At 63.7% G+C, this 25,173-nt stretch overlaps 2 protein-coding genes and 1 long non-coding RNA gene across 8 annotated transcripts in view; 2 read left to right on the plus strand and 1 right to left on the minus strand.

Moving 5' to 3' along the window:
* Positions 1-8,679, plus strand: part of TUBGCP2 (tubulin gamma complex component 2) — a 19,554-nt gene extending 10,875 nt beyond the window's left edge. For all 4 annotated transcript variants that reach the window (XM_067708945.1, XM_067708948.1, XM_067708947.1 and 1 more), the window contains 9 exons: positions 1,419-1,599; positions 1,985-2,165; positions 4,390-4,562; positions 4,712-4,840; positions 5,113-5,233; positions 5,745-5,888; positions 6,008-6,136; positions 6,795-6,958; positions 8,422-8,679. In XM_067708945.1, the coding sequence (XP_067565046.1) occupies positions 1,419-1,599; positions 1,985-2,165; positions 4,390-4,562; positions 4,712-4,840; positions 5,113-5,233; positions 5,745-5,888; positions 6,008-6,136; positions 6,795-6,958; positions 8,422-8,557 (1,358 nt within the window). In that variant the 3' untranslated portion in view covers positions 8,558-8,679. The remainder of the gene's footprint in view (positions 1-1,418; positions 1,600-1,984; positions 2,166-4,389; positions 4,563-4,711; positions 4,841-5,112; positions 5,234-5,744; positions 5,889-6,007; positions 6,137-6,794; positions 6,959-8,421) is intronic.
* Positions 944-12,126, minus strand: LOC137208589 (uncharacterized). The gene is made up of 2 exons (XR_010935672.1): positions 11,952-12,126; positions 944-6,721 (listed from the first exon to the last, which is right to left on the minus strand). It is a non-coding gene; the product is annotated as an uncharacterized lncRNA (long non-coding RNA).
* Positions 10,483-23,286, plus strand: ADAM8 (ADAM metallopeptidase domain 8). Of its 3 annotated transcripts, XM_067708951.1 has the most exons (25): positions 10,483-10,580; positions 11,279-11,373; positions 12,528-12,631; positions 13,493-13,569; positions 13,728-13,806; positions 13,904-13,980; positions 14,145-14,328; positions 14,637-14,699; positions 14,778-14,846; positions 15,146-15,315; positions 15,412-15,493; positions 15,800-15,948; positions 16,060-16,237; positions 16,495-16,584; positions 16,672-16,861; positions 16,957-17,038; positions 17,345-17,507; positions 17,944-18,021; positions 18,646-18,730; positions 19,411-19,525; positions 20,049-20,235; positions 20,696-20,761; positions 20,941-20,994; positions 22,276-22,353; positions 22,702-23,286. In XM_067708951.1, the coding sequence occupies exons 1-25, from the start codon at positions 10,498-10,500 to the stop codon at positions 22,750-22,752; spliced, it is 2,649 nt and encodes an 882-aa protein (XP_067565052.1). In that variant the 5' UTR covers positions 10,483-10,497; the 3' UTR covers positions 22,753-23,286. The 3 variants fall into 3 exon arrangements, with proteins under 3 accessions (XP_067565052.1, XP_067565050.1, XP_067565051.1); XM_067708949.1 differs by lacking the exon at positions 10,483-10,580 and having other exon boundaries at positions 11,219-11,373; XM_067708950.1 differs by lacking the exon at positions 10,483-10,580 and having other exon boundaries at positions 11,219-11,373; positions 20,944-20,994.
* The last annotated feature ends 1,887 nt before the right edge of the window (positions 23,287-25,173 follow it).

Raw genomic sequence — 25,173 nt, forward strand, 5'->3', positions numbered from 1 at the left:
GCTGTCTCGTGTCCCCACCTGCCCAGGTTAGGCGCCCGCAGTGCCAGCGGCGCCCGGTGGACTCACTCTGTCCCCCACCCGAGCTGGACTTGCCATCCTTTTGTGATTCTTAAAGCTCTGTGGCCACTGAAAGGAAGACTGTTTTCTGCTCCCAGCACTTCTGACTGCACGTGTGCGGGTTTCCGCACAACAGCCAGTTCTCCGCTCCCTGTGGACACCAGCTGGGTGTTCCCCCATTTAACTCAATTCTGGCACTATGTGCCATGGTCAGTGCAGGCCCCACAGGGTCAGGGCTCCGTCCCTCGAGGCTGCCCCCACCAGGCGCCGGTCACAAGTGTCGGGTCCCCAGGCCACTGCACTCCATGCAGTGTGGCCATGAATCGGGTTCCCACCACCCCCTCCTCAGGTTCGATGTTTGCCATGACAGCTCCCAGACTCAGGAAAACGCTTGACTTAACTAGATCGCTGGTCTGTTACAGAGGATGTCGTAAAGGATGCAGATGAGCAGCCCGATGAGGGGGTCCATGGGGCAGGTGTGGAAGGGTCCCGAGCACGGGAGAGTCTGTCCCCGTGGAGCTGGGGTGTGCCGGGCACCACCCTCCTGGCAGGTGGACACGTTCACCAGCCCAGAAGCTCTCCAAACCCCTTCCCGCAGGGTTTCCCTGCAGGTTCTGGGACAGGGCACGGCTGATCGGCTCGTGGGCTGTTGGGAATTAACTCAGCCTCCAGCCCCTCCCCCCGCCCCAGATGTCGGGACGGGGCTGAGGGTTTCACTCTCCCATCATGTGGTTGGTTCCTCCGACCGCCAGCCCCCATCCTGAAGCTCTGTAGGGATGGCCAGGAGTCACCTTGCGAGTAAAACTCAGGTGTGGGTGAAAGGGGCTTGTGAACCACCAAATCCCAAGGGTTGTAGGAGCTCAGTGCCAGGAACCAAGAACAAAGACCAGAGGTATGTGTCTTATTTCTCAGTATCACAGGCTAGCACAGGAAAAGCAGTAAAGGACACGTGCCCCGCTGGGCTGGCAGGGTTTTTAGTCATCTCCTTGCGGTCAGGAACGTGACTGAGAGACACATGTGGGATGAGTTACCTGGAGACATGCTCCAGCCAGGGCCTCACACTTTGGTTCTGAGATCGGGGCTGGGAGGTGGTGTAGCGTCTGGTTCCCGTGAGGCTCTCTGAGGTTATTCCTGTGCCCTTGATGAGGCAAGTGCAGGTATGAAGTCACAGGAGGTTGCAGCCCTTTGTGGCGACAGCTGTGCTGCTCTGCTCTGGGCGAGGGGGTAGGGACTGTGCTCAGCTGGTTGGTTCTCTTGCCTGCCTCTGGCCGGCACTGGGGCTGCGATGTCTGGGGTTCAGGCCTGTGAGTTATCACGTATACAGCAAGCATGGTCATCTGACTGTTTCCATCCCTTTGCAGGAAAATACCTGAATGTGGTCAGAGAGTGTGGCCGTGACGTCACCTGCCCTGTGGCCAAAGAGGTCATCTACACGCTGCAGGAGCGCGCGTACGTGGAGCAGATCGAGAAGGCCTTCAGCTATGCCAGCAAGGTGCTGCTGGACTTCCTCACGGAGGAGAAGGAGCTCGTGGCCCGCCTGAGGTGCGCCCGCCCCCAGGGGCCGGCAGAGGGCCGTGTGTGCCCACGTCCCCTCGTCTGCGGTGGCGCAGCTCCCTCCTTGGGGCCGCCAGCCCCCTCCTTGGCCCCCTGCCCTCCCAGGGACCTGTCTGCGGTCCCCAGTGCCTTTCTGGCAGCATGTCCTGCACAGTGCTGTGACCCCACTGTTCATTTCAGCACATTTGGAGCTGACCCCTGCTCCCCCCGTAAATGTATTTCTTGGCGTGGGCACCCGTGGACTCGGGGCACCTGTGGGCATGGGAACCTCCTCCCAGTCTCTGCCCAGCTCCCCCCATCACCCCTCGTAGGGAGCACTCTGCGAGTCTGGGCCATCCTCGTGTCCACGGCCTCTCACCTCTCCTGCCCGCAGGTCCATCAAGCGCTACTTCCTGATGGACCAGGGCGACTTTTTCGTGCACTTCATGGACCTCACGGAGGAGGAGCTGAAGAAGCCGGTGGACGACATCACGCCCACCCGTCTGGAGGCGCTGCTGGAACTGGCCCTGCGCATGAGCACCGCCAACACCGACCCCTTCAAAGACGACCTCAAGGTGAGCAGGCACCCCCCAGGGACCTTGGAGAGAGAAACAGCAGAAGCCAGCCCTTGAGGAGTGCTTTTCCTGCCTCGGTTGAAATGCTCACAGGGTTTTCCTTGGCTCTGTTAGGGACACGTCTCGGGGTCGTGGTATGTGAGCCTCTCCATGGGCTGCTGAACTGGGGGGTCGGGGTCTCTGGGGGACTCTGCATCCGTTTCTGGCAGGGATGTTGGCTTTAGTCTTCTGTAGCATCTCTGGCCTCGTACACTGATCTGGAAGGGTTCCCTCTTCCGGATTTCTGGAAGAGTTTCGAGAGGGTTGGTATCAGCTCTTCCTGGAGTGTTTGGTAGAATTCACCAGTGAAGCTTTCTTTGTTGTGAAGGTTCGTTGTTTCTTCCATCTCCTCTCCGGTTACAGGTCTGTTCCAATTTTCTGTTTCTTCTTGAGTCAGTTTTGGTAGTTTGTGTGTGCTTAGGAATTTGTGTAGGAATTAGTTCTCATAATCCTGTTTATTTCTGTAAGGTTGACGGTAATGTCCCCACTTCCATTTCTGATTTTAGTAATATGAATCTTCTCTCTTTTTTTTAGTTAAACATAACTAAAAGCTTATCAAGTTTGCTGATCTTTCAGAGAGCTAACTTGGTTTCATCCGTTTTCTCTGTTGTTTCTCTGTTCTGTGTTTTGTTTATTTCTTCTCTAATCTTCATTATCTTCCTCTTTCTGCTGACTTCTGGTTTAATTTTCTGTTTTTCTAGTTTCTTAAGTTGTAAAGTTAGGTTGTTGATTTGAGATTGTTCTTTTTTTTTTGCGGTGCGCGGGCCTCCCACTGCTGCGGCCTCTCCCGTTGCAGAGCACAGGCTCCGGACGCGCAGGCTCAGCGGCCACGGCTCACGGGCCCAGCCGCTCCGCAGCATGTGGGATCTTCCCAGACCGGGGCACGAACCCGTGTCCCCTGCCTCGGCAGGCGGACTCTCAACCACTGCGCCACCAGGGAAGCCCTAGATTGTTCTTTTTTAACGTGGGCATCTGCTGCTGTGAGTTTCTCTCTGAGCTCTGCTTTTACTGCATCCCATCAGTTTTGGTTATAGTGTTTTCATTTCCCTTGGTATCAAGATGTTTTTGAATTTCTCTTGTGATTCTTCCTTGACCCATTTGTTTTTAAGAGCATATTTTATTTTCACTATTTGTGAATTTTCTCACTTTATCCTCTTACTGATTTCTAACTTCATCCTGTTGTAATCAGAGGGCGTGGCATGATATCAGTGTTGTTAACCTTACTAAGTCTTGCTTTGTGGCCTCACATGTGGTCTGTCCTGGGGAGTGTTCTGTGTGCACTAGCTGCTTGGGGCCGTGTCCCATGGGGGGCAGTCAGCTCACTGTGCTCACGTCCAGTCTCTGACCTGCCTGGTTGTCTCTGTTGCTGACAGCAGGGTGTCAGGCCTCCCACTGTCATCGTAGACCCTTCTCAGTTCTGGCAGCTCGCTCTTCATGTGTTTTGGGGTCTCTTGTGAGGTATAGGAGTGTTCTTGTAGGATAAGATCCGGGAAGTCAGATTCTTGGGTCAAAGCACACGGCCAGCGCTCCACTGGACTGACATCTCTGATGCTCAGTCCCCGAGCCTGGGCTGCCCGCTGAGTCGGCCGCGGCCCTGGTGGGAGGGAGCACAGCCATTCAGGGTCCACTTCTGCAGCAGGTGACGTGAGTTCTCATCTGTGGTTTCCTGTTCATTCCTTCATCCTTCCTTGTTTGTCTTTCATTGTGGTTCTGTCATTCTCTATCCTCCCAGTTTCTTATCAGTTTACAGGAATTGTCCCACGTCTCTGGCACATAGGTGGCACCGTGTAAGGGTGTGAATGAGGCAGTGTGTGGACCACATTCCCTGCCCAGAACCGCTGTGCCGTCCTCACCATGTGCTCCCTCCGCCTGGCCTGTGCAGGTGGTGGAGAAGGGCTGAGTCTCGCGGGATTCAGGGTTTCTCACTTGCCCTTGTTTCTCCTTGATACCATCACGGATGCTTTTAAAGTAATTTCTCTGTACCCTTCTTTTTCTGTTTTGACTCACAGCAGTTTTGTTTTTTAATTAAGGTGTATCAGTAGATGTTTGGTGTTTTAAGCCAGCCTCCCAGACTTAGAATCCATGTCTGGAGGAGATTCCTCGGCCCTGGACTCGCTTTTCCATTTCGTGATGTAGGGGCGGGGTGGGGTTGGGACCTGATGCTTTTTTGTTTCTCTTTCCCCAGATCGACCTGATGCCTCACGACCTCATCACCCAGCTTCTGCGTGTCCTCGCCATCGAGACCAAGCAGGAGAAGGCGATGGTCCACGCTGACCCCACCGAACTCACGCTGAGCGGCCTGGAGGCCTTCTCCTTCGACTACGTGGTGAAGTGGCCCCTGTCTCTGATCATTAACAGGTAAGCATCAGGCTCTCGCGCCTGCTTAGGCCACTGGGGGTTACTGGCTGCTCAGGTCACGCTCCACCCCGTGAGCCTCGCCTTTGACGTCTGGTGCCGGCAACAACCCCCAGGCGTCCGTCGGAATCCGCTTTGTTCCTTCTTCGCAGGAAAGCCCTGACCCGCTATCAGATGCTCTTCAGACACATGTTCTACTGCAAGCACGTGGAACGGCAGCTCTGCAACGTCTGGATCAGCAACAAGACTGCCAAGCAGTACTCCCTGCACTCGGCCAAGTGGTACGTCCTCCGGGGCTCCTGTGCAGCAGGGTGGTTCCTCTCCACACCCCGAAAACGGAGACCCAGGAGCTGGCCTGTGCAGCCTCCACGTCTCTGATGTTCCATGCTACCGTTAGACTGTGGGATGGTGGGGCGTGTCTGAGCCAGAGCCCTTCCTGGACCTCCGGCTCCTCCAGGGTTGGGAGCGCCTGCAGGCCCAGGGGTGCTCGGCACTTCGCGAGTGCTGGGGGCCCGCGGGCGCCCTGTGTATCTGACGCCTTCGCCTGGCGCAGGTTCGCAGGCGCTTTCACCCTGCGGCAGCGGATGCTCAACTTCGTCCAGAACATCCAGTACTACATGATGTTTGAGGTGCTGGAGCCGACCTGGCATGTCCTGGAGAAGAGCCTGAGATCTGTGAGTTTAGCCCGGCTGGTCACGACGCCTGGTCAGAGGTCAGGGAGGCGGAGGTGGGGCACGGACCCGACAGCTCCCCCGATGGCTCCCCCGACGCCGCCAGAGCCGTGTTAGCAGTGGAGGGCAGGGCACACAGGACCGCGTGGCCCAGGCTCAGGCTGCCAGAAGAGTGTGCAGTTCCTTCGGAGCCTCTGCTCTGGGTCAGCGCCCCATCCAGGCCCATCCCAGGGCCCCTGGGGGCCGTCAGCCAAAAAGTTCATGTCACCAAATTCCAGGAGCAGAAAGTGCAAGCGGGCAGTGTTTCCTCCTTGTTTTCTGTCTTTAAAAACGAAAACCTTGGACCTTTTGGGGCACATTCAGTGTGTCCTTTTAGCGATATTTTGAAGTTTTCCCCCAAAAGACCACAGGATTGTTTAAAACATGGAAACAACACAGAGCGTACAAAGCAGCCCAGTCAGGGCCTCGGTGCGGCCGTCTCAGCAGAGCGGCTCTGACAGTGTCTCCCGCCCAGGCCTCCAACATCGATGACGTGCTGGCACACCACACCAGCTTCCTGGACAGCTGCCTGAAGGACTGCATGCTGACCAACCCCGAACTGCTGCGTGTCTTCTCCAAGCTCATGTCCGTGTGCGTCATGTTCACCAACTGCATGCAGGTGCGCCCCGGGGCTCTGGGCGGCGGGCGCCAGCCCTGCAGACCGCCCCAGCCCCGCGGGGCTGCGCTCCCTCGGGTGGGGCTGCTCGCGGCTGATGCGCATTTCCCCCCGACCCCCAGAGGTTCACGCAGAGCATGAAGCTGGATAGCGAGCTGGGCCACCTGACACTGGAGCACGGCACGATGCGGGGGCCGCCCACGGAGGCCGAGCGGGCCGAGGAGCGTGCGCGCAAGGAGCTTGCCCGCAAGGTGGGTGGGTGGCCAAGCGGGCGTCCCCGAGGCCCTCCTCTGTCCCGCTGGGATTGGACACAGCATTAGGGTCACAGCGCTGCTACAGCCCGCCATTCCTGTCTTCCCTTTGGTTGACAAAAAGGCTCTTAAATGTCTGTTCCAAATACAAGCCGCGGAGAATCTCCCTCCCCGACTTCCCACAGTGAGGCTGCGTCGTTCAGGGGTGTGTGGTAAGCCCGAGCCATGGGGATACCCCGCAGGGGCCTGCGGTCACTGCGATTATTTCTGTCCGTAACCGGAAGGGCAGGTGGTTCCGTGGGTGCAGGTGTGTGTCCTGTAGGGTGGGGTGCGGCGGGGCAGGGTGAGCCCGGGCAGGCACTCCCAGGCCCCCCACTTGCTGAGCGGCGGCCAAGAGAAAACAGTGTCAGCTGGAAGATCTGAGCCACACGCGGAAACCCTGAGGTTCACGTCCTTCCTGGCTCCGTGTGGTGGGGCCGCAGGGCCGGCTGCCTGGAGCGTCTCTAGGTCCTGCCATCTCAGGGGTTTTCACAGTGCCTAACGTTTTACCTTTCTTCACGTGAAGAATTGCCGAGACACATTTTTCTATTTAAAAAAGAAGAGAGAAGGGGGTTGAGCTGCTGGCGGGCGGCCGAGTCACTACAGCCATGTCTTGCAGTGCCTGGCCGAGCACGTGGACGCTCCGCAGCTGGCCTCCAGCTTCGAGGCCACCATCAGTAAGTTCGATAAGAATTTCTCAGCCCACCTGCTCGACCTCCTGGCCCGGCTGAGCATCTACAGCACCAGCGACTGCGAGCATGGCATGGCCAGCGTCATCTCCAGGTGGGTGCACCGGCCCCCGCCGGCGCCCTGCCCCGCCACGCCCTCCCACCGGCGCACGCGCCCTCCCGCCACTCGGCGCAGATGTGACTGAGGCCGCGTGTGTTCAGCCGAGGCTCCCTTGGCCTCCGTGTGCCGCCGCTGGCCGCTTGCTGGAGGAGTGGCCTCTGGGCGTTCACGTGTGCGGGTGTTCATGTGCATGCTCACCTGCGTGCCCGTGTTGACTGGTATACGTCAGGCCGCCCCATCAGCCCTCTCCCCGTTTCTCTGTGTTCCGAGGGCCAGGCCTGGGTCAGCTGCACTGGCCGCTGTGCCCCAAGCCAGGACCCAGGACACTGGAAGGGCCCTTTGGCCCCAGCCGCGGGCCGTCGCACTGTCTCCAGGTGAGCAGTGAGGAGGCGCTGCCTTCCCGCTGGCGGCTGGTCAGGAGACCCCGGGGAACGCATGGAAGGTCAGGGCCGCGCTCGCCCAGCCTGCCGCGCCTCGAGGGCCACGTTGGTGCCCCCCTGGGGTCCACCTCCCGTGACCCCGGGAGCGGCGAGCGTGCAGGGCTGACGCGAGCAGGAGTCCGCGGAATCTGGGGGGCCGTGGGGAGGACCGTGCAGCGGCGAGGACGGGCGCGCGGGGCCCAAGGGCCGGTCGGTGGGGCCTGCGGACCTGGGGCTGGCGGTTTCCTGCTCCTCAGAGGGGGCGTGGTGGGCCTGCTCCCTTTGGGGGCGGGTTCAGGTGAGGAGGGGGCTGTCCCTGCCCTGGGAAGCCTCCTGTTGGGTAGCCTCCGGCTCAGCCAAACATTGGGCTGCCCTGTTCTGCCCACAGGCATTCCAACGTCCTGGGCTCTGGGGTTCGGAGACCCCCAATGTCCAGGGGCTGGAGACGTTTGTCTCACTTCACCCGTGTCTTTTTTTTTTTTTGTGGCTGCGTTGGGTCCTCGTTGCTGCGTGCGGGCTTTTTCTAGTTGCGGCGAGCAGGGGCTATTCTTCATTGTGGTGCGCGGGCTTCTCATCGCGGTGGCTTCTCTTGTTGTGGAGCACGGGCTCTAGGCACGCGGGCTTCAGTAGTTGTGGCACACGGGCTTCAGTAGTTGTGGCTCGCGGGCTCTAGACCGCAGGCTCAGTAGTTGTGGTGCACGGGCTCAGTAGTTGTGGCTCGCGGGCTCTAGAGCACAGGCTCAGTAGTTGTGGCACACGGGCTTAGTTGCTCCACGGCATGTGGGATCTTCCCAGGCCAGGGCTCAAACCCATGTCCCCTGCATTGGCAGGCGGATTCTTAACCACTGTGCCACCAGGGAAGCCCTCACCTGTGTCTTTAAGCTTTATTCTCAGTATCGCCTGGGTCCTGTATGTGTGTCCGAGTGCGCGTGTGCTGGAGACTTGAGTGCCTCCCATGCCCTTCACCGTGGGGTGGTAAGGGGATCGCCAGTGTGGCCACGGAGGCATCTGCAGGGACCCTGCCCACTTCCCTTGCAGGCTCGACTTCAACGGCTTCTACACAGAGCGGCTGGAGCGCCTGTCTGCAGAGAGGAGCCAGAAGGCGGCCCCCCCAGTGCCCAACCCGCGGGGGCCCCCAGCTCCAGCGCCCAGGGTCGCTGTCACTGCGCAGTGAGGCCAGCCGCTCCTGCCCCAGCTGAAGCCTCAGGTGGATGAGTTCAGAGGTTTCTCACCACATGTTTCCAGAACGCTTGTGCTGTGTGTGTCCTGTTTAAACATAAAGTTGAATTGTCTGCACTCAGCTCCTCTCGTTTCTTGGGGCTCGTGCACTCAGACCAGAGAGGGTCTGCTTGTCTGCGCGCTTTCCTGAAGCGAGCAGAGTCCCTTTAAAGAGTTTTTTGGTTTCAAGTCAGACAAAGTGAGAACACATGGCCTCTGAACAACATCAGGACAGTCACCAAGGTGCCAGGTGGGGGCGAGGTCTGGGCCTGATGTCCACACCTGTCCCTGTGAAGTGGGGCTGGGCTCCCTGGGGTCAGCAGGAACCCCTCACGGCAGGCAGGGCGTTGCTCCAGGCAGCAGGGGGCAGCACAGCCCCTTGTCCCGAGGCTGGAGCAGCTTGGGGGGTGAGTCACCGACACGCCCACTGAGGATGGAAGAGCTGCCTGGGGCGGCGGCTGAGGCTGTGGCCTCTGTCCTGTTAGGCCCAGCCTTGTCCGGCCCCTCCCGATGGGCAGTGGGTGGCACGTCCAGCCCCAGGTGTGGCCTGCGGTGAATACCTTTGTGCTGCTCTGCCCCCCTCCCAGCCACCCTACCCTTTCCCTGCAGAATTCCACGTGGGTCGTTTTCAAAATTCAGTTCGGACCGCCTGCTCCAGGTGTTCCCCGCCCACCCACCCCCACCCCGCTCTGGCAGATGAGGAACGACAGGGTTCCCCTAGGGGCAGGGGTCGGGCAGCTCCCAACCCTGCTGTTGCCCTGCGGAGGGGGCACCCTGAGCTGGGGGCCTGGACTCAAGCCACAAACTGCTTCCTCTTCTAAGCTGCAGTGCGTGCGGGTGCACCCAAAATGCCACAGTCCGGGGTTCTGCAGCACAGGCTCTGAGCAGAGGCGCCCACTGGCCCTCCCACCTGGCCCGAGGCCCAGAAGCCCTGCGTCCCTGTCCTGGGCTCGGCATTGGGCTTTCCTGAAGGAGACACCTCCGGGTTGCAGGCGTTGACAGCGGGAGGGGAGCGCCCTGTGGGCTTGGGGAGGGGTTCTCTGTGGCGGGGGGGCTCTGCGGGCCCACGTTGGTCCTGTAGGTGGGGTTGGGGAGGGGTTCTCTGTGATAGGGGGGCTCTGCGGCCCACATTGATCCTGTAGGTAGGGTTGGGGAGGGGTTCTCTGTGGCGGGGGGGCTCTGCGGGCCCACGTTGGTCCTGTAGGTGGGGTGGGGGAGGGGTTCTCTGTGGCGGGGGGGGGCTCTGCGGGCCCACGTTGGTCCTGTAGGTGGGGTGGGGGAGGGGTTCTCTGTGGCGGGGGGGCTCTGCGGGCCCACGTTGGTCCTGTAGGTGGGGGGGAGGGGTTCTCTGGGGTAGGGGGCTCTGCGGGCCCACGTTGGTCCTGTAGGTGGGGTGGGGGAGGGGTTCTCTGGGGTAGGGGACTCTGCGGGCCCACGTTGGTCCTGTAGGTGGGGTGGGGGTGCCGGTGCTGAGCCCCTGCTGCCGAGTTCCCTGTTGAGGTCTGGGCAGCAGAGCGTGTAGTCCCAGCAGCTGGGGTTTTTGCCCAAATAGGGACACGTAGCCTTTGAACTTCTGCTATCAGATAACACGCAATATCAAAAAAGAGAAGTAAAATGGTCAGGAGGATTTGGGGTGGTTCACACGCATCGTTGTGTGAAACACGGTCACGTATGGGCTCAGGGACACAAGCTGCCTGTGCCCCTTGCTCACTGTGGCCCTGGGGGCTTCTGTCACCCACGCCCGAGATACCCCAAAGTGTGTGCAAAGCCCTCCTGCCTTGTTTTCCTTTTTCTGCGGTTCACTTTGGGGGAAATCATGGTCCTTTGAACTTTGACCTCTGGTCTGGACCCACTGAGGGCACCACACCCTTTCACCTGAGGCCTTGACACGCTCTGATGTCCTGCCTTCCCAGGGGCACGTTCAGAGTGAGGCTGGGGTGCCACCGGCCAGCTCAGCTGCAAGAAGCCTGGATCCCCAGGTACCAGGCCAGAGTGGAGTGGTCCCAGCCTGCAGGGCAGGGCAGGGCGGGCAGAAACTGGGGGCTGGGGGCAGCAGCGGGCAGGCAGCTGCAGACTTTGGCCCATAGCGACCGCATCCCAGGGCTGTCCACTGGGCCTCCACATCCGCCCTCTCCACAGAGCAGGGTCTGCTCCCTGAGCCAGGTGGCTGCCCGGCACCTGGCCAGCGGCCCCACCTGTGTGCTCCCCTTGCCCAGTCTCCCCAGTGAGGCCTCAGGAGCCTGGGAGCAGGGCTGCTGGAGCTTGCGCACGCCTCACACGCAGCAGGGCCTCCGCTCCCACCCCCACCCCCGGCGGGGCCCCCCGGGCAGCCCCAGCCTGTTTCCTCACCTGCATGGGGGATGCAATTGCAGGAGTGGCCCAGGTTAGTCTGTCCACCTGCCCTGCTTAATTCAGTCCACGTTGACAAAACTGTGTGCTGAACACTGGATACGGGACACTGTCCAGGAGCCCCAGGGGACCAGAAGGAGACCGGGGAGGCGGGGTGGGGGCGGGACCGCGCCCTCAGGTGCCCAGGCCCGGCCCTTCCCGGCCCCGAGGGGCTGATTGGCCGCGGGCAGGGGGCTGGTCGCTGGGGCAGGGCGGGGCGCGAGGGCAAGAGCCTCAGAGGCGAGGGCAGGACCAGAGCCAGCCTGAGCACGGAGCACCTTCTCCCCAGCCCCCCGGAACCGTGGGTTCGGATCCGGACCCCGCCCGCACCGCCCACCATGCACGGCCTCGGGCTCCTGCTGCTTGCTGCGCTGTGGCTACAGGGTGAGTGCTGGGCGTCTGGCTCTGGCTGGTCCGGTCGCCTGGCCCCCTGCTCCCTGCGCGGGGCTCTGGGCTGGTCTCTGGGATTCGGCGGCGCACAGGTGGCCAGTCGGTGGGGAGGCCCTGGGCGGTGCACACACGGAAACTTCAAAAGGGAAGTGCGTGGGGAAACGGCCACCTGGGCGTTTTCTGCGTTGGAGGTGGGGACCGGCTGGGACAGAACAGGGTGGAGGACCTGGCTGCTTCGGCCCCATTCCGGGGCTTCGGGAGGATTGCCCACCTCCACGGGGAGCCCCCAGCTTGGCAGGGAGGGGAGGACCGAGGAGCAGTGGCCTGGAGCCGAGGGGTTGGGGGCACCCCAGGGGGTTGTTTTGCCACATGGGGACCTGCCTCTCCTCTGGGGGAACTGACTGTGCTGCTGGCCTTGGCCCCCACCCTAGCTCCTGAGAGCCTCCTGGGGTTCGGGGGGGAGGGCACTTACGGGGCAGGCCCTCTGCACGGCCTTCACTCCGGGAGGTTTGCCAGATAGCCATTATGGAGACACAACCATTAACACCTTGAAAGAAGGAGAAAAGAGTCACCTGGGGAGTAGGTCTCCATCTCTGGGCCTGGGCTGGGTCCCTGCTGTCTGTTGCTGGATACGGGGCAGCTTCTAGATCTGGGCTGGGTGAACCCTGCGGAACAGGGCTGCCAGTTCCCGGTTAGATGCGGTCACGTGATTAGTTGGGATGAAAAATGTCAGCTCTAAGCGCTGGACGGGCAGACCGGCCCCCCCCACGCACCCTCCCCCCCTCCCCCCGCGTCCCCCACCCCTCCCCCCGCCCAGGGCCTGTGTGTGTCCTCGTTCTGAGGGGGAGGGGGCATCCGGGTCACCCCAGGGTCTGGGAGGCAGCCTGGTGGGCTCCTGGAAGGGCAGGCGCTGGGTGGGGTCTCCGTGCACTGCCAGGCGCAAGTCTGCCCGACCCCACCCAGGGCAGGGGTCCGGCAGCCTCTTTCACGCAGAACCCCACTTGGGCTGGGCAGCCAGGGCTCAGAGTCTGCGGTCCCCACGCTGTCGGGCGATTCCCCAAGAGGAGGTGCCGGCGCACAGCAGGCTGGGAAGGGACCCCCAGGGCGGGAGGGTGCCCTGTGCGCCTGCTGACCCCCCTCTCCTGCAGAGGTTGCCCCCAGGGCCACCCTGCCCCACGTGGAGCAGTACGAGGTGGTGAGGCCCCGGCGCCTGCCAGCACCCCGCACCCGCCGAGCCCTGCCCTTCCACTTGGTAAGCCTGGGCGGGAGGCTGGCCTGGGGGTCCCTCCCTGGCCCCTCAGAGCCCGTTTCTGTCTGTGAGCAGGGTGATAGCTCCCCGTGTGCCCAGCGAGCTGTGAGGGGCCGCCTTCCTCCCTCCCCGCCCCCCCCCCCCGGGCCTCACCTTCTTCTTCCATCCTGCCCACCCTTGGGCAGGGCCACAGCCGCCCCGCCTCGGGGTGGGGGGTGCCGGCCGGGCCGCCCTGTCTTCCTTTCAGGAGCTCCGCCGGCCGTGGCCACTCCCCAGTTTCACTCCAGCGATTAGTCAGACTCCTCCAAGACTGGAGGGGATGGCTCAGCAGGGCGCTAGCTTACGCCTCTCGGGCATTTGGGGCTGGGCTGGGACTCCCCGGGGCGCCTGGGGGCACTCCTGAGACCTGAAGCGTGTGCGCCTGCAGGTGCCCAAGTGTGTGTTGAGGACAGCCCCGTCCTGACCTCAGGGTGCGGGCACAGCGCACGGTGTCCTAGGGGTCAGCTGCGGCTGGGGGCGCCCCGCCAGTCGGGCCCTGGGCTGGAAGGGGCGGGGCCTCGCAGGGGCGGGTCACCTCTGCTGCCTGGGTTCTAAGGCTGCCTGTCAGGGGCTGTGTCCCCTCCTCCCCTTGTTTCCCGGTAAGGGGCATTCTTCTTCTCCCCGTGTGGACTTGTGAGGAAACCACCAAGGCCTGAGGCACCCGAGGCGGTTCTGGGTGGAGCTCCCCACCTGCCCACTGCCTCCGGTTCGACCCGAGGCCCCACCTCCCCCTACTGGCCCTGTGCTACCCACCCCCAGGTTTGAGGTGGGCGTGGCTGGGGCAGGGCCCCTCTCTCTGGACCCCTCCCTTTTCTCCCGGCTCAGGGCCTGTACCCGGAGAGTGTGAGCTACGTCCTGGGGGCCCGAGGGCACACCTTCACCCTGCACCTTCGGAAGAACAGGTGAGCAGGGGCCTAAGCCTGCAGCCTGCTCCCATCCCTGCCCCCGACACACCTGTGTCCTGGGCATACAGCTCCCTGGCCCAGCCTCTCCTCCACACCAAAGGTGGCTTCTGGGGCAGGCAGGCGGGGCCCAGAGCATCACGGGGGCTCTTTTCCAGGGACCTGGTGGGCTCGGGCTACGTGGAGACCTACACGGCCGCCGATGGCTCCCAGGTGACAGAGCGGCTACTGAGGCAGGTGTGGCCCCCGAGTGACCCCCCCCCCCCAAGGCTGGCCGTGGCGGTGTGGGGAGCGCGGGCACTGGCGGCGGAGCCCTCACACCCTCCTCCCACAGGACCACTGCTTCTACCAGGGCAACGTGGAGGGGCACCAGGGATCCGCTGCCAGCCTCAGCACCTGTGCCGGCCTCAGGTGGGTGCTGCCGACCAGGCGGGGTGCATCAGGACATCAGGGCCCAGCACTGTCTCACTCTCCAGCGAAGTGAACTGAGGCCAAGAAGGGAGGGATGGGCCGGGGGCACCTGCTGCCCTGGGGTCCCTCGCTAACTCAGAGCCATGGGCTTCCCTCTGCCTCAGGGGCTTCTTCCAGGCCGGCTCCACCATCCACCTGATCGAGCCCCTGGATGGGGGCGGGGAAGAGGGGCAACACGCACTGTACCAGGCACAGCACCTGCAGCAGAAGGCCGGCACCTGCGGGGTCAACGACAGCAGCCTGGAGACCATCCTGGGGCCGCGGGTCTCGGCGGCCCTCAGGCCCCGGGTGAGGGGAGGCCCTGCCCGCTGCTTCCGCGTCCGCTTGGCCCCATGCATCCCCAGACTCCTGAATGCCCTGCGAAGCGGGGGTGCTGCCTGCCGCCCCCGTGGCTGGGGTGGGCCTGGGCCTGGCTGCGCGCTGGCCGCAGAGCCAGCTCCTTAGTCTGCGCCAGAGCCCCCCCCAGCTCCCACCAAGGCTCCCCCAGCGCTGTGGGGCCAGCTCCGGGGCCTGGAGATGCTCCGTGTGCGCAGACGGGCTGAGGACAGGCGGGCTGTGGCTGGGTGGTTGACCGGCTTCTTGTCCCTACTCCTCAGAACTGGCCAGTGCCCCGAGAGACCCGCTACGTGGAGCTGTTCGTGGTCACGGACAGCACAGAGGTGCCGGGGGCGGGGGCGGGGGTTGGGGTGGGTGCAGGTGGGCCGACAGGCTGCAGCTGAGGGTCTACTGTCCTCCAGTTCCAGCGGTTGGGGAGCAGAGAGGCTGTGCGCCAGCGGATGCTGGAGGTGGTCAACCACGTGGACAAGGTGGGGGCCGCTTCGCTCTGGGGGCTTCCTCTCAGCAGGGGCTGCTGGGACCCCGCGGCAGCACACACCCAGCCCAACAGAAACCCTGGTTGTAGAGGCCTGTTGGGGCACCTGGAGAAGAGGAGAGGGCTGGCCATGGGGGGCGCCCGGCTGCCAGTAGAACCATCTGCCAGGTGATGGGGGGGCTAGGACTCTGCCCTCGTGACCTGTCCCATCGCAGCGGACGCTGGGGGGACCTCTGGCCCTTGGCTGGCCTCACCGTTGGAACCTGACCCTCGGGGCTCCCTGCCCTCTGGCAGCTTTATCAGGAGCTCAATTTCCGCGTGGTGCTCGTGGGCCTGGAGATGTGGAACGGTGGGGACAAGATTCACGTCAGCACCCAGGCCGACACCACACTGAACAACTTCCTGTCCTGGCGGGTGCGAGACCTGGCGGGGCGGCACCTGCACGACAACGCGCAGCTCATCACGTGAGTGGGCGGAGGGCCACCTGTCGCCAGGACGAGGGAGCCCCCAGGGGAGGCGGGTTCCGAGTGTCCACGTGCAGACACTGCTCTCTTTCCCAGCGGGGTCGACTTCGCAGGGACCACCGTGGGACTGGCCAGGGTGTCCGCCATGTGCTCCCAGGGCTCGGGGGCTGTGAACCAGGTGCGGGGGATCCAGCTGGGTTTGCTGGACAGAGGCTGGAGCTGGCCACTGGGGGTGGGGGGGAAGGGAGTGGGGATCAGAGCTTGAGCTGGGGCCTGCGAGGGGGGGCCTCAGGACTCAGGTCCACCTGCTGGTCCCTACGCTGCCCCGGACACCTGAGCAGCTGCCTCTTCCGAAGGATGCACTGACGCTTTAGGTTTGAAGAAGTGATGCTGGCAGGAGGCACCGCCGAGCCCCTCAGCCTGCTGGGGGCGGGCGGGGGACTGGCCACCAGAGTGACCCCAGCCAGCATGGCCCCTCCTGTAGGACCACAGCCCGAACCCCGTCGGCGTGGCGAGCACCATGGCCCACGAGATGGGCCACAACCTGGGCATGGACCACGACGAGAACATCCAGGACTGCTACTGCGCAGTGCCACGGAACAGCGGCGGCTGCGTGATGGCGGCCAGCATCGGGTGAGGCTTGGCCCCAGCCAGCCCGCCCGAGGGCCTCCCGCCCAGCAGGGGTGTCCCAGGGCACGGGCGGCTGCCCCCCCCTTCTGATGACAGGGACTCCCCTCCCCGCAGCTCCAGCTTCCCCAGAAAGTTCAGCCACTGCAGCCGGGCTGACCTGGAGACGTTCGTGGAGAAGCCCCAGACGGCCTGCCTGGTAGACGCCCCGGACCCCGACCGGCTGGTGGGCGGCCCCGTGTGTGGGAACCGGTTCCTGGAGCGTGGGGAGCAGTGCGACTGCGGCGCCCCCCAGGTACAGGGCCGGGCCCCGCCACCACCCTCTGCTTTCTGCCCGCTGCCCACATGGGGGGCCGGTCCCCATCCACAGGCTGGGGCGACCGTTCCTGACCCCCGGGCGCCCTGCGCACGCACAGCGACACCTCCTGTCCTCTGGTACCAAAACGACTGGCAGGGCTCGTGGTGGGGAGTGACCAGACCACCCGAGGGAAGGGCCTGGGGCCAGCCCAGCGTGCAGCCCGCTCAGACCTTCGCTGTTGCCCCCGCCCCCAGGACTGTCAGAACCGCTGCTGCAATGCCAGCACCTGCCTGCTGGCCAAGGGGGCTGAGTGTGCCCACGGCAGCTGCTGCCACGAGTGCAGGGTGAGCCTGGGGTTCTGGGGCACAGCAGCAGGCGTGGGTGTTCGGGCGCCTCCTGTTCCCTGGGTGAGCTCGGCTCTGCTGAACCAGGTGAAGCCGGCCGGAGAGCCGTGCCGCCCTGCAAAGGACCAGTGTGACCTCGGGGAGTACTGCGACGGCCGGCAGCCCATGTGTCCCGAGGACGCCTTCTGGGAGAACGGCACGCCCTGCCCGGGGGGCTACTGCTACAACGGGGCCTGCCCCACGGTGGCCCAGAGGTGCCGGGACTTGTGGGGGCCAGGTGAGGCGGGCATGGGCCCTGGTCATGGGCCCCTCAGGACTGCCAGGGTGGCTGCTGGTCCTGAGTCGGAGCGCTGACCTGCTCCTGCCCCGCAGGCGCTCGGGTTGCCACGGAGACGTGCTACAGCTACAGCATCTCCACAGGCTGCAAGGGCAGTATCCCCCTGGACTTTGGCAGGTGAGCGTCCTCCCGTGGCCCGACTTCCCTGGGTCCAGGGCACGGAATGTTTCCACCAAGAGAGTCCTCTGCACAAAGGAGTCCGGGAGCTGAGTCAGGAGCCTCTCCGGGGGCCTACCTGGCCCTGCAGGACCCCCAGGCCAGAGCATGCTGCCCTTTGGGAGAGTGGGTCACTGTGGCTGGGCCGTGGACCCCTGCGGGTGGACCCAGGGCCTCACCCACAGCTCCTGGTGCGCTGAGCACGGTTGTGAGCACCGCGCAGGGGTCCCCGCGGAGCTGGCTCCACGCACGTCCCTCTGTCCTCAGGGTCAACAGGTGTGGCACTCTGTTCTGTGAGGGGGGGCAGAAGCCCCCGGAGCGGAGTTCCTGCACCCTCACCTCCTCCTCGGGTGCTTGCCAGGCTCTCGTTCAGGACAGCAGCAGCGCGTACGAGCCAGTGCCGGAAGGCACCAAGTGTGGCGAGGAGCAGGTGGGCCGGACGCGCCTCGGTTGGGCTGCTGGACCCCAGGGCGAGCTGCTGGGGCCCAGAGCAGGGCGGTGGCGGCTGGAGGAGGGCTCTGTTCTGGGGAGAAACTCGGAAGGCGCATGGGGGGTGCGGGAGAAGACCCTTCTCAGTTAATGGGTTTGAAGACTATTTGTCCTGCAAGCCCTCTGGGGATGGGCGGGACCAGTCCTCTGTGGCCCTGGTGGCAGCAGAAGGCTGGCCGGGCAGTGCCTCTCCCCGTGGCCAAGGCCGGCCAGTAGATGGGCTGCGGGCGAGGCCACCGGGGGTGTGAAGGCTGTGGCCTGCCTCTCCGAAGCCCAGACACAGGTTTTGGGTCCGCTCTGGTTGATGGTGGAGAGCTGGGGTGCTTCAAGCAGGGGTCTAGACTGGCTGCCTACGGAGACCCCCCACTGCCCTCCAGGTTTGCTGGAAAGGCTTCTGCCAGGACCTCCATGTCTACAGATCCAGAAACTGCTCTGCCCGGTGTAGCAACCATGGGGTACGTGGGTCCAGGGGATGGTCTGCCACCAGCCCTTTGGGCTTGAAAGACGCTCAGGCTGTGCTGAGGATAGCCCAGACAAACAGAGGGCAGAGGCTGGTGCCCTGGGGCTGTGCCAGGAGCCTGCTGAGGCCTCCTGAGGCTGGAACTGACAGGGATCTGGGCGTCCCGTGTAGACACGGAAGCCCAGGTTAGTCACAGTGCTGGTGGACACGTGGGCCAGGCCGGTCTGATGTGAAGTGTCCTATTCTGAGCTCTTAGTAACCTGTGCTATGACGCTGGGGAGGTCAGAGCTCTGAGGGCTTGAAACCGGGGGGCCTGGGGCAGTGCCCTCCCGTGTCCCCGTCTCAGGAGGACAGCCTGCCCCAAAGTTGTCCTGCCCGTCCTGCGGCGATGCCTGCTTTGCTCAGAAAGTCCGCAGCGTCCCGTCAGAGCCATCCTCCCTCACCCGGGGAGGGGCTGCTGCCGTCAGCACATCTGACGAAACCTGGGTGGTGGCAGTCCCGGACCCCTAGCTTGTCCTCTGTCAGTAGGGGCCCCAGCAGAGCAGACGGCGCCTCAGTGGGCACTGGGCGGTGCGGCAGGTGGGGGTCTGGAGACCCTGATGCCTTGGTCGTCCCCCAGGTGTGCAACCACAAGGACCAGTGCCACTGCCACCCGGGCTGGGCCCCGCCCTACTGCGCAGAGCTGCTGTCCACCGTGCGCACAGGTAGGCAGGGCCCGCCCTGCCCTGCGCCTTCACACACCTTCGCAAGCCCAGGGGATCTGGCTGCGGGTCCTGCCTTTTCTCAGGCCACCTGGGAGGGGCCGAGAAGGAGGCTGTGTGCCCCTAAACCGTGAGGGGCATGTTGAAGATGTGGCCTTGCAGCCCCCGGCATCTGGACCCCAGGATCCCGAGTCCCCACCTCAGCCCTACAGGAGAAGGGGGGCCCGTCCCAGAGGGAGGGCTGCAGGGGCAACGAGGGACAGCACCAGCTCCTTGCTGGGTGCTCAGCCCCGTCCTGGGCCCGGGAACCTCGGGACCTCCCACCCCCACAAGTGTCTTCCTCCCCAGCGGTCAGGCCTACAGGGCCTGGCCTGGCCGCACCCACATCACTGAGGGCCTGGGGCTGCCCACCACCAAGCCCTCCAGCTGGTCCCCTGAGAGCCCAGAGTGCTGGCGTCATGTACCGGTTCTCAGGGCCAAGGATCCTCAGGTGGCCCTGGCCTTCGCAGGGGGCCGAGGGCTCAGGGCTGTTGCCGTGGCCAAGGAGGGGGCGCCTTCCTCAGGCCCCTCCTTGGCCCCAGGCTGGCCTGGACATGCGCTAAGCTGCCCGCGGGCCCTCCCAGCCCCTGCTGCCTCGAGGCACATCTGGCCCTGGTGGCACCTGGCCTCCTGTGTCCCCACAGCGTCCCGGAGACGCCTGGTGGGCGTGCTGGTGCCTGTGGCGCTCCTGGTGCCTGTGGCGCTGACCCTGGCAGGCGTGGTCATCTACCGCAAAGCCTGGCGCCCCGTCCGAAGGAGGTGAGCGAGCTCTGGGCTTGCAGGGCGTCAGCGTGTGTGCACAGAGCGAGTCGCCTGCTCGCACTGCTGGAGGGGGAGAACGCGCTCTGGGCCCCCTGCCTTCGCTGACACGGGAGCAGGTGTGGGTCATGGTGACAGGTTGGTGATATGGAAACTCAGAGAGGACCCCGTCTCCCCCTTGCACCCCACCGCCCTCGGTGGACAGTGCGCTCTGAGTCTGCCCTGGGCTCTGGGTGTCCCCGGTGCCCACTCTGGGGGGACCTCGACCCCCACGCTGGCCGCAGCAGGACACACTTGCCCAGTGGCCTCCAAGTACCTCCTGCGGGCCCACCTGGACCCCAGAGTCAATGGGGACACGTGAGGCTGCCTCTCCCTCTGTGCGCAGCTGTCACTGGCGCACCCCGACGGGCAGCTGCAGCTGAGTGGGCCTCTGGCCAGGCCAGGGTTCCCACGCCCAGGAGCCCCAAGTCCCTGGGCTGAATCCTGAGGCCAGGAAGCACTGACCCATCTTATTTCTCCCCAGGAATGTGGCGCCCAAGACGGCCATGGGGCTCTCCAACCCCCTGTTCCACGAGGGGCACAGGACACCGGTGAAGGGCAGGGCCCCGGCTCCCACCAGGGGGCCCCCAGAGCCGGGCCCTTCCTCCCACCCCAGCCAGCCACCCAAACCCACGGCTTCCGCGGTGACCCCTAAGTGGCCACCTCCTGCTGTAAGCACTAGGCATCCCCAACGGGTTCCCCAGGCCACCCCCAAAGCTCAGGCCAGGATGCAGTACCCAGTGGCTTAGAGTGGCCACCACGCCCGCCATTTAGAGGCAGAACGAGGCTTTAGGACGAGTGGTCTGAGGACCCGCAGGAGCTGGTGACAGAATTGAATCTGAGGCTCGAGGCCTCTGCAAAGTCCACCTCGGGGCGGTTTTGAGGCCCAGACGCCCTTGCTGCCATGCAGCACCTCTGTGCGTCCCCAGGGCTGTGGGAAGGGAGCATAACTCAGGGCCCTGCCCAGTGGTGGGGCAGGATGGCGCCCCCTGTGCACACACGGGCCTGTGTTCTTCCCACTCTGAGAGGGGCCGGAACCTTGGGTCCTCATCTGGGTGGGGGCAGCTCCGAAGCCAGGGCTCCCTGGAGGTGGCTGCCCTGAGACCCAGGCTCACGGCCGGCTTCCTGCAGCCTCCAGCCGCTATGTCCAGCCCACCGTCCCCAGTTCCTGTGTATACCCAGCAGGTCCCAGGCCAGGTGAGTGGGGGGCTGGCAGAGGGGCCGTCGAGGTGGCATAGAGCAGATCCTGGGAGGTGGAGGGTCTGGGGCTGGCTTTGGTGGGCCGGGGACCCTCGGGTGGTGGCCACTGCACCCTCAGGGGCCGACATGAACTGAACCCAGGGGAACTGGGGTCCTGACCTCTCCTCCCCTCCCAGCAGCTCAGACCTGCTCCTCCCACCAAGCCCCTCCCGGGGCTGAAGGCCAAGCAGGTGAGAGGACCCCCGGGGGAGGGGCACAGGGGTGTGTGGGGCTGTGGGCTCCATCGTTGTGCTCCCTTTGGTTTGAGGCTTCAGGGGTTTGGGAAGGGTCTCTCCCAAATGTGAGTCACTGCCGCCCCAGCAAGCCCCCTGCCTTTGGGCTCACTCGGGAGGCCCTCCCGCCTGTCCTGAGGTCTGGCCCTGGTGGGTCCCGTTCTTTGCTGGGAGCCCCGTGGGTACTGCCGAGGGTCCTGCGCACCTCTGGACAGGCACACGCACCGCCCGGCAGGCGGGGAGGTCACCTGCTCTGGCGAGTTGTGAGGCAGGGAGACCCAGGCTCCTCTGTCCGCCCACCAGGAGCCTGGGGGGCCCGAGGCAGCCTGTCCGCCGCCGGTGTGGAGTCATCACTGGGTTGCATGGTGTCCGCAGGGCTCTGAATCTCAGTAGGGCCCGTCTTCCCTTAGCGGTTAATGTCGTGGGGGTGCTTGGAGCAACGCCCGGCTGGTTACTTCCTAAACTGACCCGCGGTGCCTCTGCGGGTGGATCTCACCTACCACAGCCATTACTGTGGCATTTGCTTAACGGAGATCCTCTACTTTTTGCTTTTTATTTTGAATTAATTTTAGAGTTACACGAAGTTACAAAAATAGTCCGTAAAAAAGTCTTAGGAGGGGTTTTGACAGGCCAGACAGGGAAGGGGGTGGGCAGAGAGATTTCTGGCCACGGAACTGGTGGCAGCCAGGGAATTGTGCTGGGGGAGAAAAGTGCAGGCGACTTCTGCCCCTCTGCTCAGCAGGGACCTTCTCGGTGTGCTGGGCCCACCCTGTCCCTCTGGCGCTGGAATGAGCTGCCTGGGCTGAGCAGGGCCTCTGCTGGAGGCCTTCCGTCTCCACTCCAGCCCTGGCCCCGGGAAAGCTGAGATGCAAACAAATGCAAATTCTAGTAGTGGATCCTTTGCTTTAGAGCTTCCGAAGACCCCCACTCTGGCAATTTAAGAGCTTTTCCTGGGTCATGTTGGGGGAGGGGGGAGGGGGGAGTTGAGGGAAGAGGGCAGGGCAGTGAGATAAGCCGATGGGCCCAGGAATGGGGGCCTGCCACATCTGGGTTTCATTCGGGGCAGTGGCAGCTGTGGGTGGGGAGGGGGTTGGGGGCACTTTTCTGTAGAGAGCTCAGCGAAGAGAAACATGCAGGCCGGTCTGGAGCAGAGCAGAGCACCCAGGGAACTTTCTAGAAGGAGCTGGGAAGCTGGCGCCCTGGCCCAGCTGGCTATCAGCTGTGTCTGCCTCCTTCCAGGTCGTCAAGCCAACCTGCACTCCACCGATGCCACCCATCAAGCCCAGGGCCGGAGGGGCCCAGCCTGGACCCACTAAGGTGAGGCCCTCACACACAGGGCAGTGCCCAGCTGGCTGCCTGGGGCACAGCCCTGAAAGGGTGTAACATCCGCCCTCTACTCTGTCAGAGGACTTTTCAGTGCTTGCCGCTTCTTCCAGCTGTTACTGTGTCTTTTTCTCCACTAGTGTTAAGTACAGAAGTCTATTCTTGATAAAGCATCAGCTGTTAATACCCAGGCTGTCTCCACTCGGCTCTGAGCTCTGAGCACAGTCATATCGTTGGATGAACTGAGGATCCAAATTTTAAGAAAAGTAAATGGAAATTAGATTCAGTTGTGCTCTTCGTAGCAGATGGTTTTTAACGTCAGTTCTTTCTTCCTTTTCCAAGGGAGTTGTTGCCCCAAAGGTTGCTCTGAAACCCCCCGTCCAGAGGAGGTGATGGGGCCCGAGCTCAAAGCACCCTGGGGGGCATCTGTGCACCTGTCTGGACGTTACCTGTGATCATGTGACCTCGCCACCAGCACCGACAGACCAGCTGCCTGGCCCCAGGCCCTCCGTCCCCCTCCCTGAGGGCTGGGTCCACTGTGAAAAGTCCTAGCGGAAGAGCCAACTCCTCATGGCTAAGGTCACTCTTCAGCACCCCACGGTCACAGCCCAGGCCCTCTCCGCCCAGGACTCCGTGGTCGGGCCCTCGGCTGCTGTCCTGACCTCAGGAACGGGGGCCAGGCCAGTGCCTCCTCACCCACGTGTGTCTCCCTACTGCCCCTGGTGTCTTGTCTGGGTCTCTGGAAACCTCAGATGCACATTCAGTAGGGCTGAAAACTTTAATGAAGTTTTTGTGTTCTACGATTAAATTATTGATCAAATTCTAAATGACGGGAGACGGGTGGAAAATCTTGCATGCGAAACAATGTGGAATTTATGATTTAAGAGTCCGATGCTTGTTAAAGTAAAACTTTCCCCTTCTTTTCTTCTGAGACTTTATCGTAAGCCCTCCTCTGCTTAAACTAAGCAGCTCGGCCCGCCCGCGCGGAGCGGGCCGCCAGCACCCAAGGTGGCCGGCGCCCCTCCCCTTCCGACCCCGCTCCGGCCTCCCGGCAGCGGCCCCGCCCTTCCGCCGCCGTCTCCCGGCTCCACGCTGGGCACCGGCACGCTGGGCGCCGCCAGGCCGAGCCACCCCGGCCGCCGCTGCTGCCCGGCGCCCTCCGTGGCCTCAGAGACGCCTGGCTGGACGCACTGCCGCTCAGCCGCCGCAAAGCGCCACCTGGCCCGGGAGTTCAGCGACGGCGGTGAGGGCGGGGCGGCGGCCACGACGGGGCCGGGGGCCGGGGTGACCGCCGGTTGTCCAGGCCGCAGGGCCGCCGCCCGTCAGGCGGTTCCTGGCGCTCTCTGCTCAGGGGAAGAGCGCAGCGGTCATCCCTCCCGGCCAGCAGGAGCCCCGAAGGAGATGTGCCGCTAGTCGGGACGGCCAGGCAAGGGCCACGGCCCCGGAAGGGTCCCCGCTCTCCGGACTCCCTGCAAAATGCAGACGACCCCAGGGGCAGGGCGTGAGGGACCTCTGGAAGGAGTGGGCAGGACGTGGGAGGGGTGCTGCCTCGATGGCCCCAGAAGGAGGAGGAATGCGGCAAAGCGAGCGGCCAGTTCTGTGTTCAACCTGGCCACGGGAATTCTTCCTGTCCCCGGACCCCGCGTTCCCTGGGGGAGGATGCAGCAGACTGGGGTCCTCCTAGCAGCTCCTCTGACACCACGGGCTCTCACAGCCCCCTCCCCTGGGGCGCCCACACCCTGCGGGTGCTCCCCGGAACTTCTCTCCATCCTCATCCACCTCGGAGGCCCTGGATGACTGATGATTTAAGGAATCCAAGGGCTCTTAGCTCACCTCGCGCCCCTGCCCGCTCCACCCCAGTGATGCTGGCCGAGATTGTGAAGCTCTTCCACCCCCGGCTTGTGGACCTGCACAACTATATCCCCACCTGCAACGCGAACCAGAAGCTCGGCAGCTGGAGCATTCTCAACAGGCGGGGCTTCGCGGCAGGATTTCCGCCCCCGCCTTTTCTGCTGGGGCCCCACTCCTCACTCTCCAAGGCCGTCCTGGACGGCAGCCTCCCCACAGCCCCTCCCAGCCCCTGGGACAACTTTTCAGGCTGTGTCCCTGCTGTGGGTCTCCCTGACACTGTCCAGTCCAACCGGGGGCTCCTGGGGGCCCCCCGCCAAGAGGACAGCACTGGTCAGCTCGACACCCGCTTACGGGGCACCAGCCTTGCCCTCTGACTGCGTGATCACAGCTCTCGCTCAGCCGCCCACCCGCCAACAGTTCTGGGTGACAGGCTCTGCTCAGGCCCAGCAGACACAGCAGTACGTGGGCCCCTGCCTTCGTGGGGCTGTACGTCTGTGGGGAAGACAGATAAATGAAGAGATGGGACCCGTGTCAGCTGTGACAAGTCACATGAGGGACAACAAGGCAGAACCCATGAGGCAGTGACAGTGAACAGAGTGGGGCTGCAGTGGGGAGGGGATGTCACCAAGGGTCCTCGGAGCACACTGCCTGTGGGGGGGGGGACTTATTCTGAGGAGAGAGGGGACTTTGCGGGAGGGGGAGGAGGGGTGGGCTGCCCCCACCCCCAGAGGCGAGAGGACGGCAGCTGCAGGCGGACGTGGGGAGAGGCCAGGCTCTGAGCACTTTGGAGGTGAGCTAGGAGGACTTCCGCCCAGAACAGAGGAGACTCAGGCAAGAGGATGCGTCCTCCGCAGAGTCTCTGGGACACTTATCGGGGAGGTGGTGGCCCAGGCTGGGACTCACCTGGCCTGAAGGCACAGGGCACCATGTGTCCTGTGACCCCTGATGGGGTGGCCGGGAACG

Source organism: Pseudorca crassidens, chromosome 16 (assembly GCF_039906515.1).
Source record: "Pseudorca crassidens isolate mPseCra1 chromosome 16, mPseCra1.hap1, whole genome shotgun sequence".
Lineage (NCBI taxonomy): Eukaryota > Metazoa > Chordata > Mammalia > Artiodactyla > Delphinidae > Pseudorca > Pseudorca crassidens.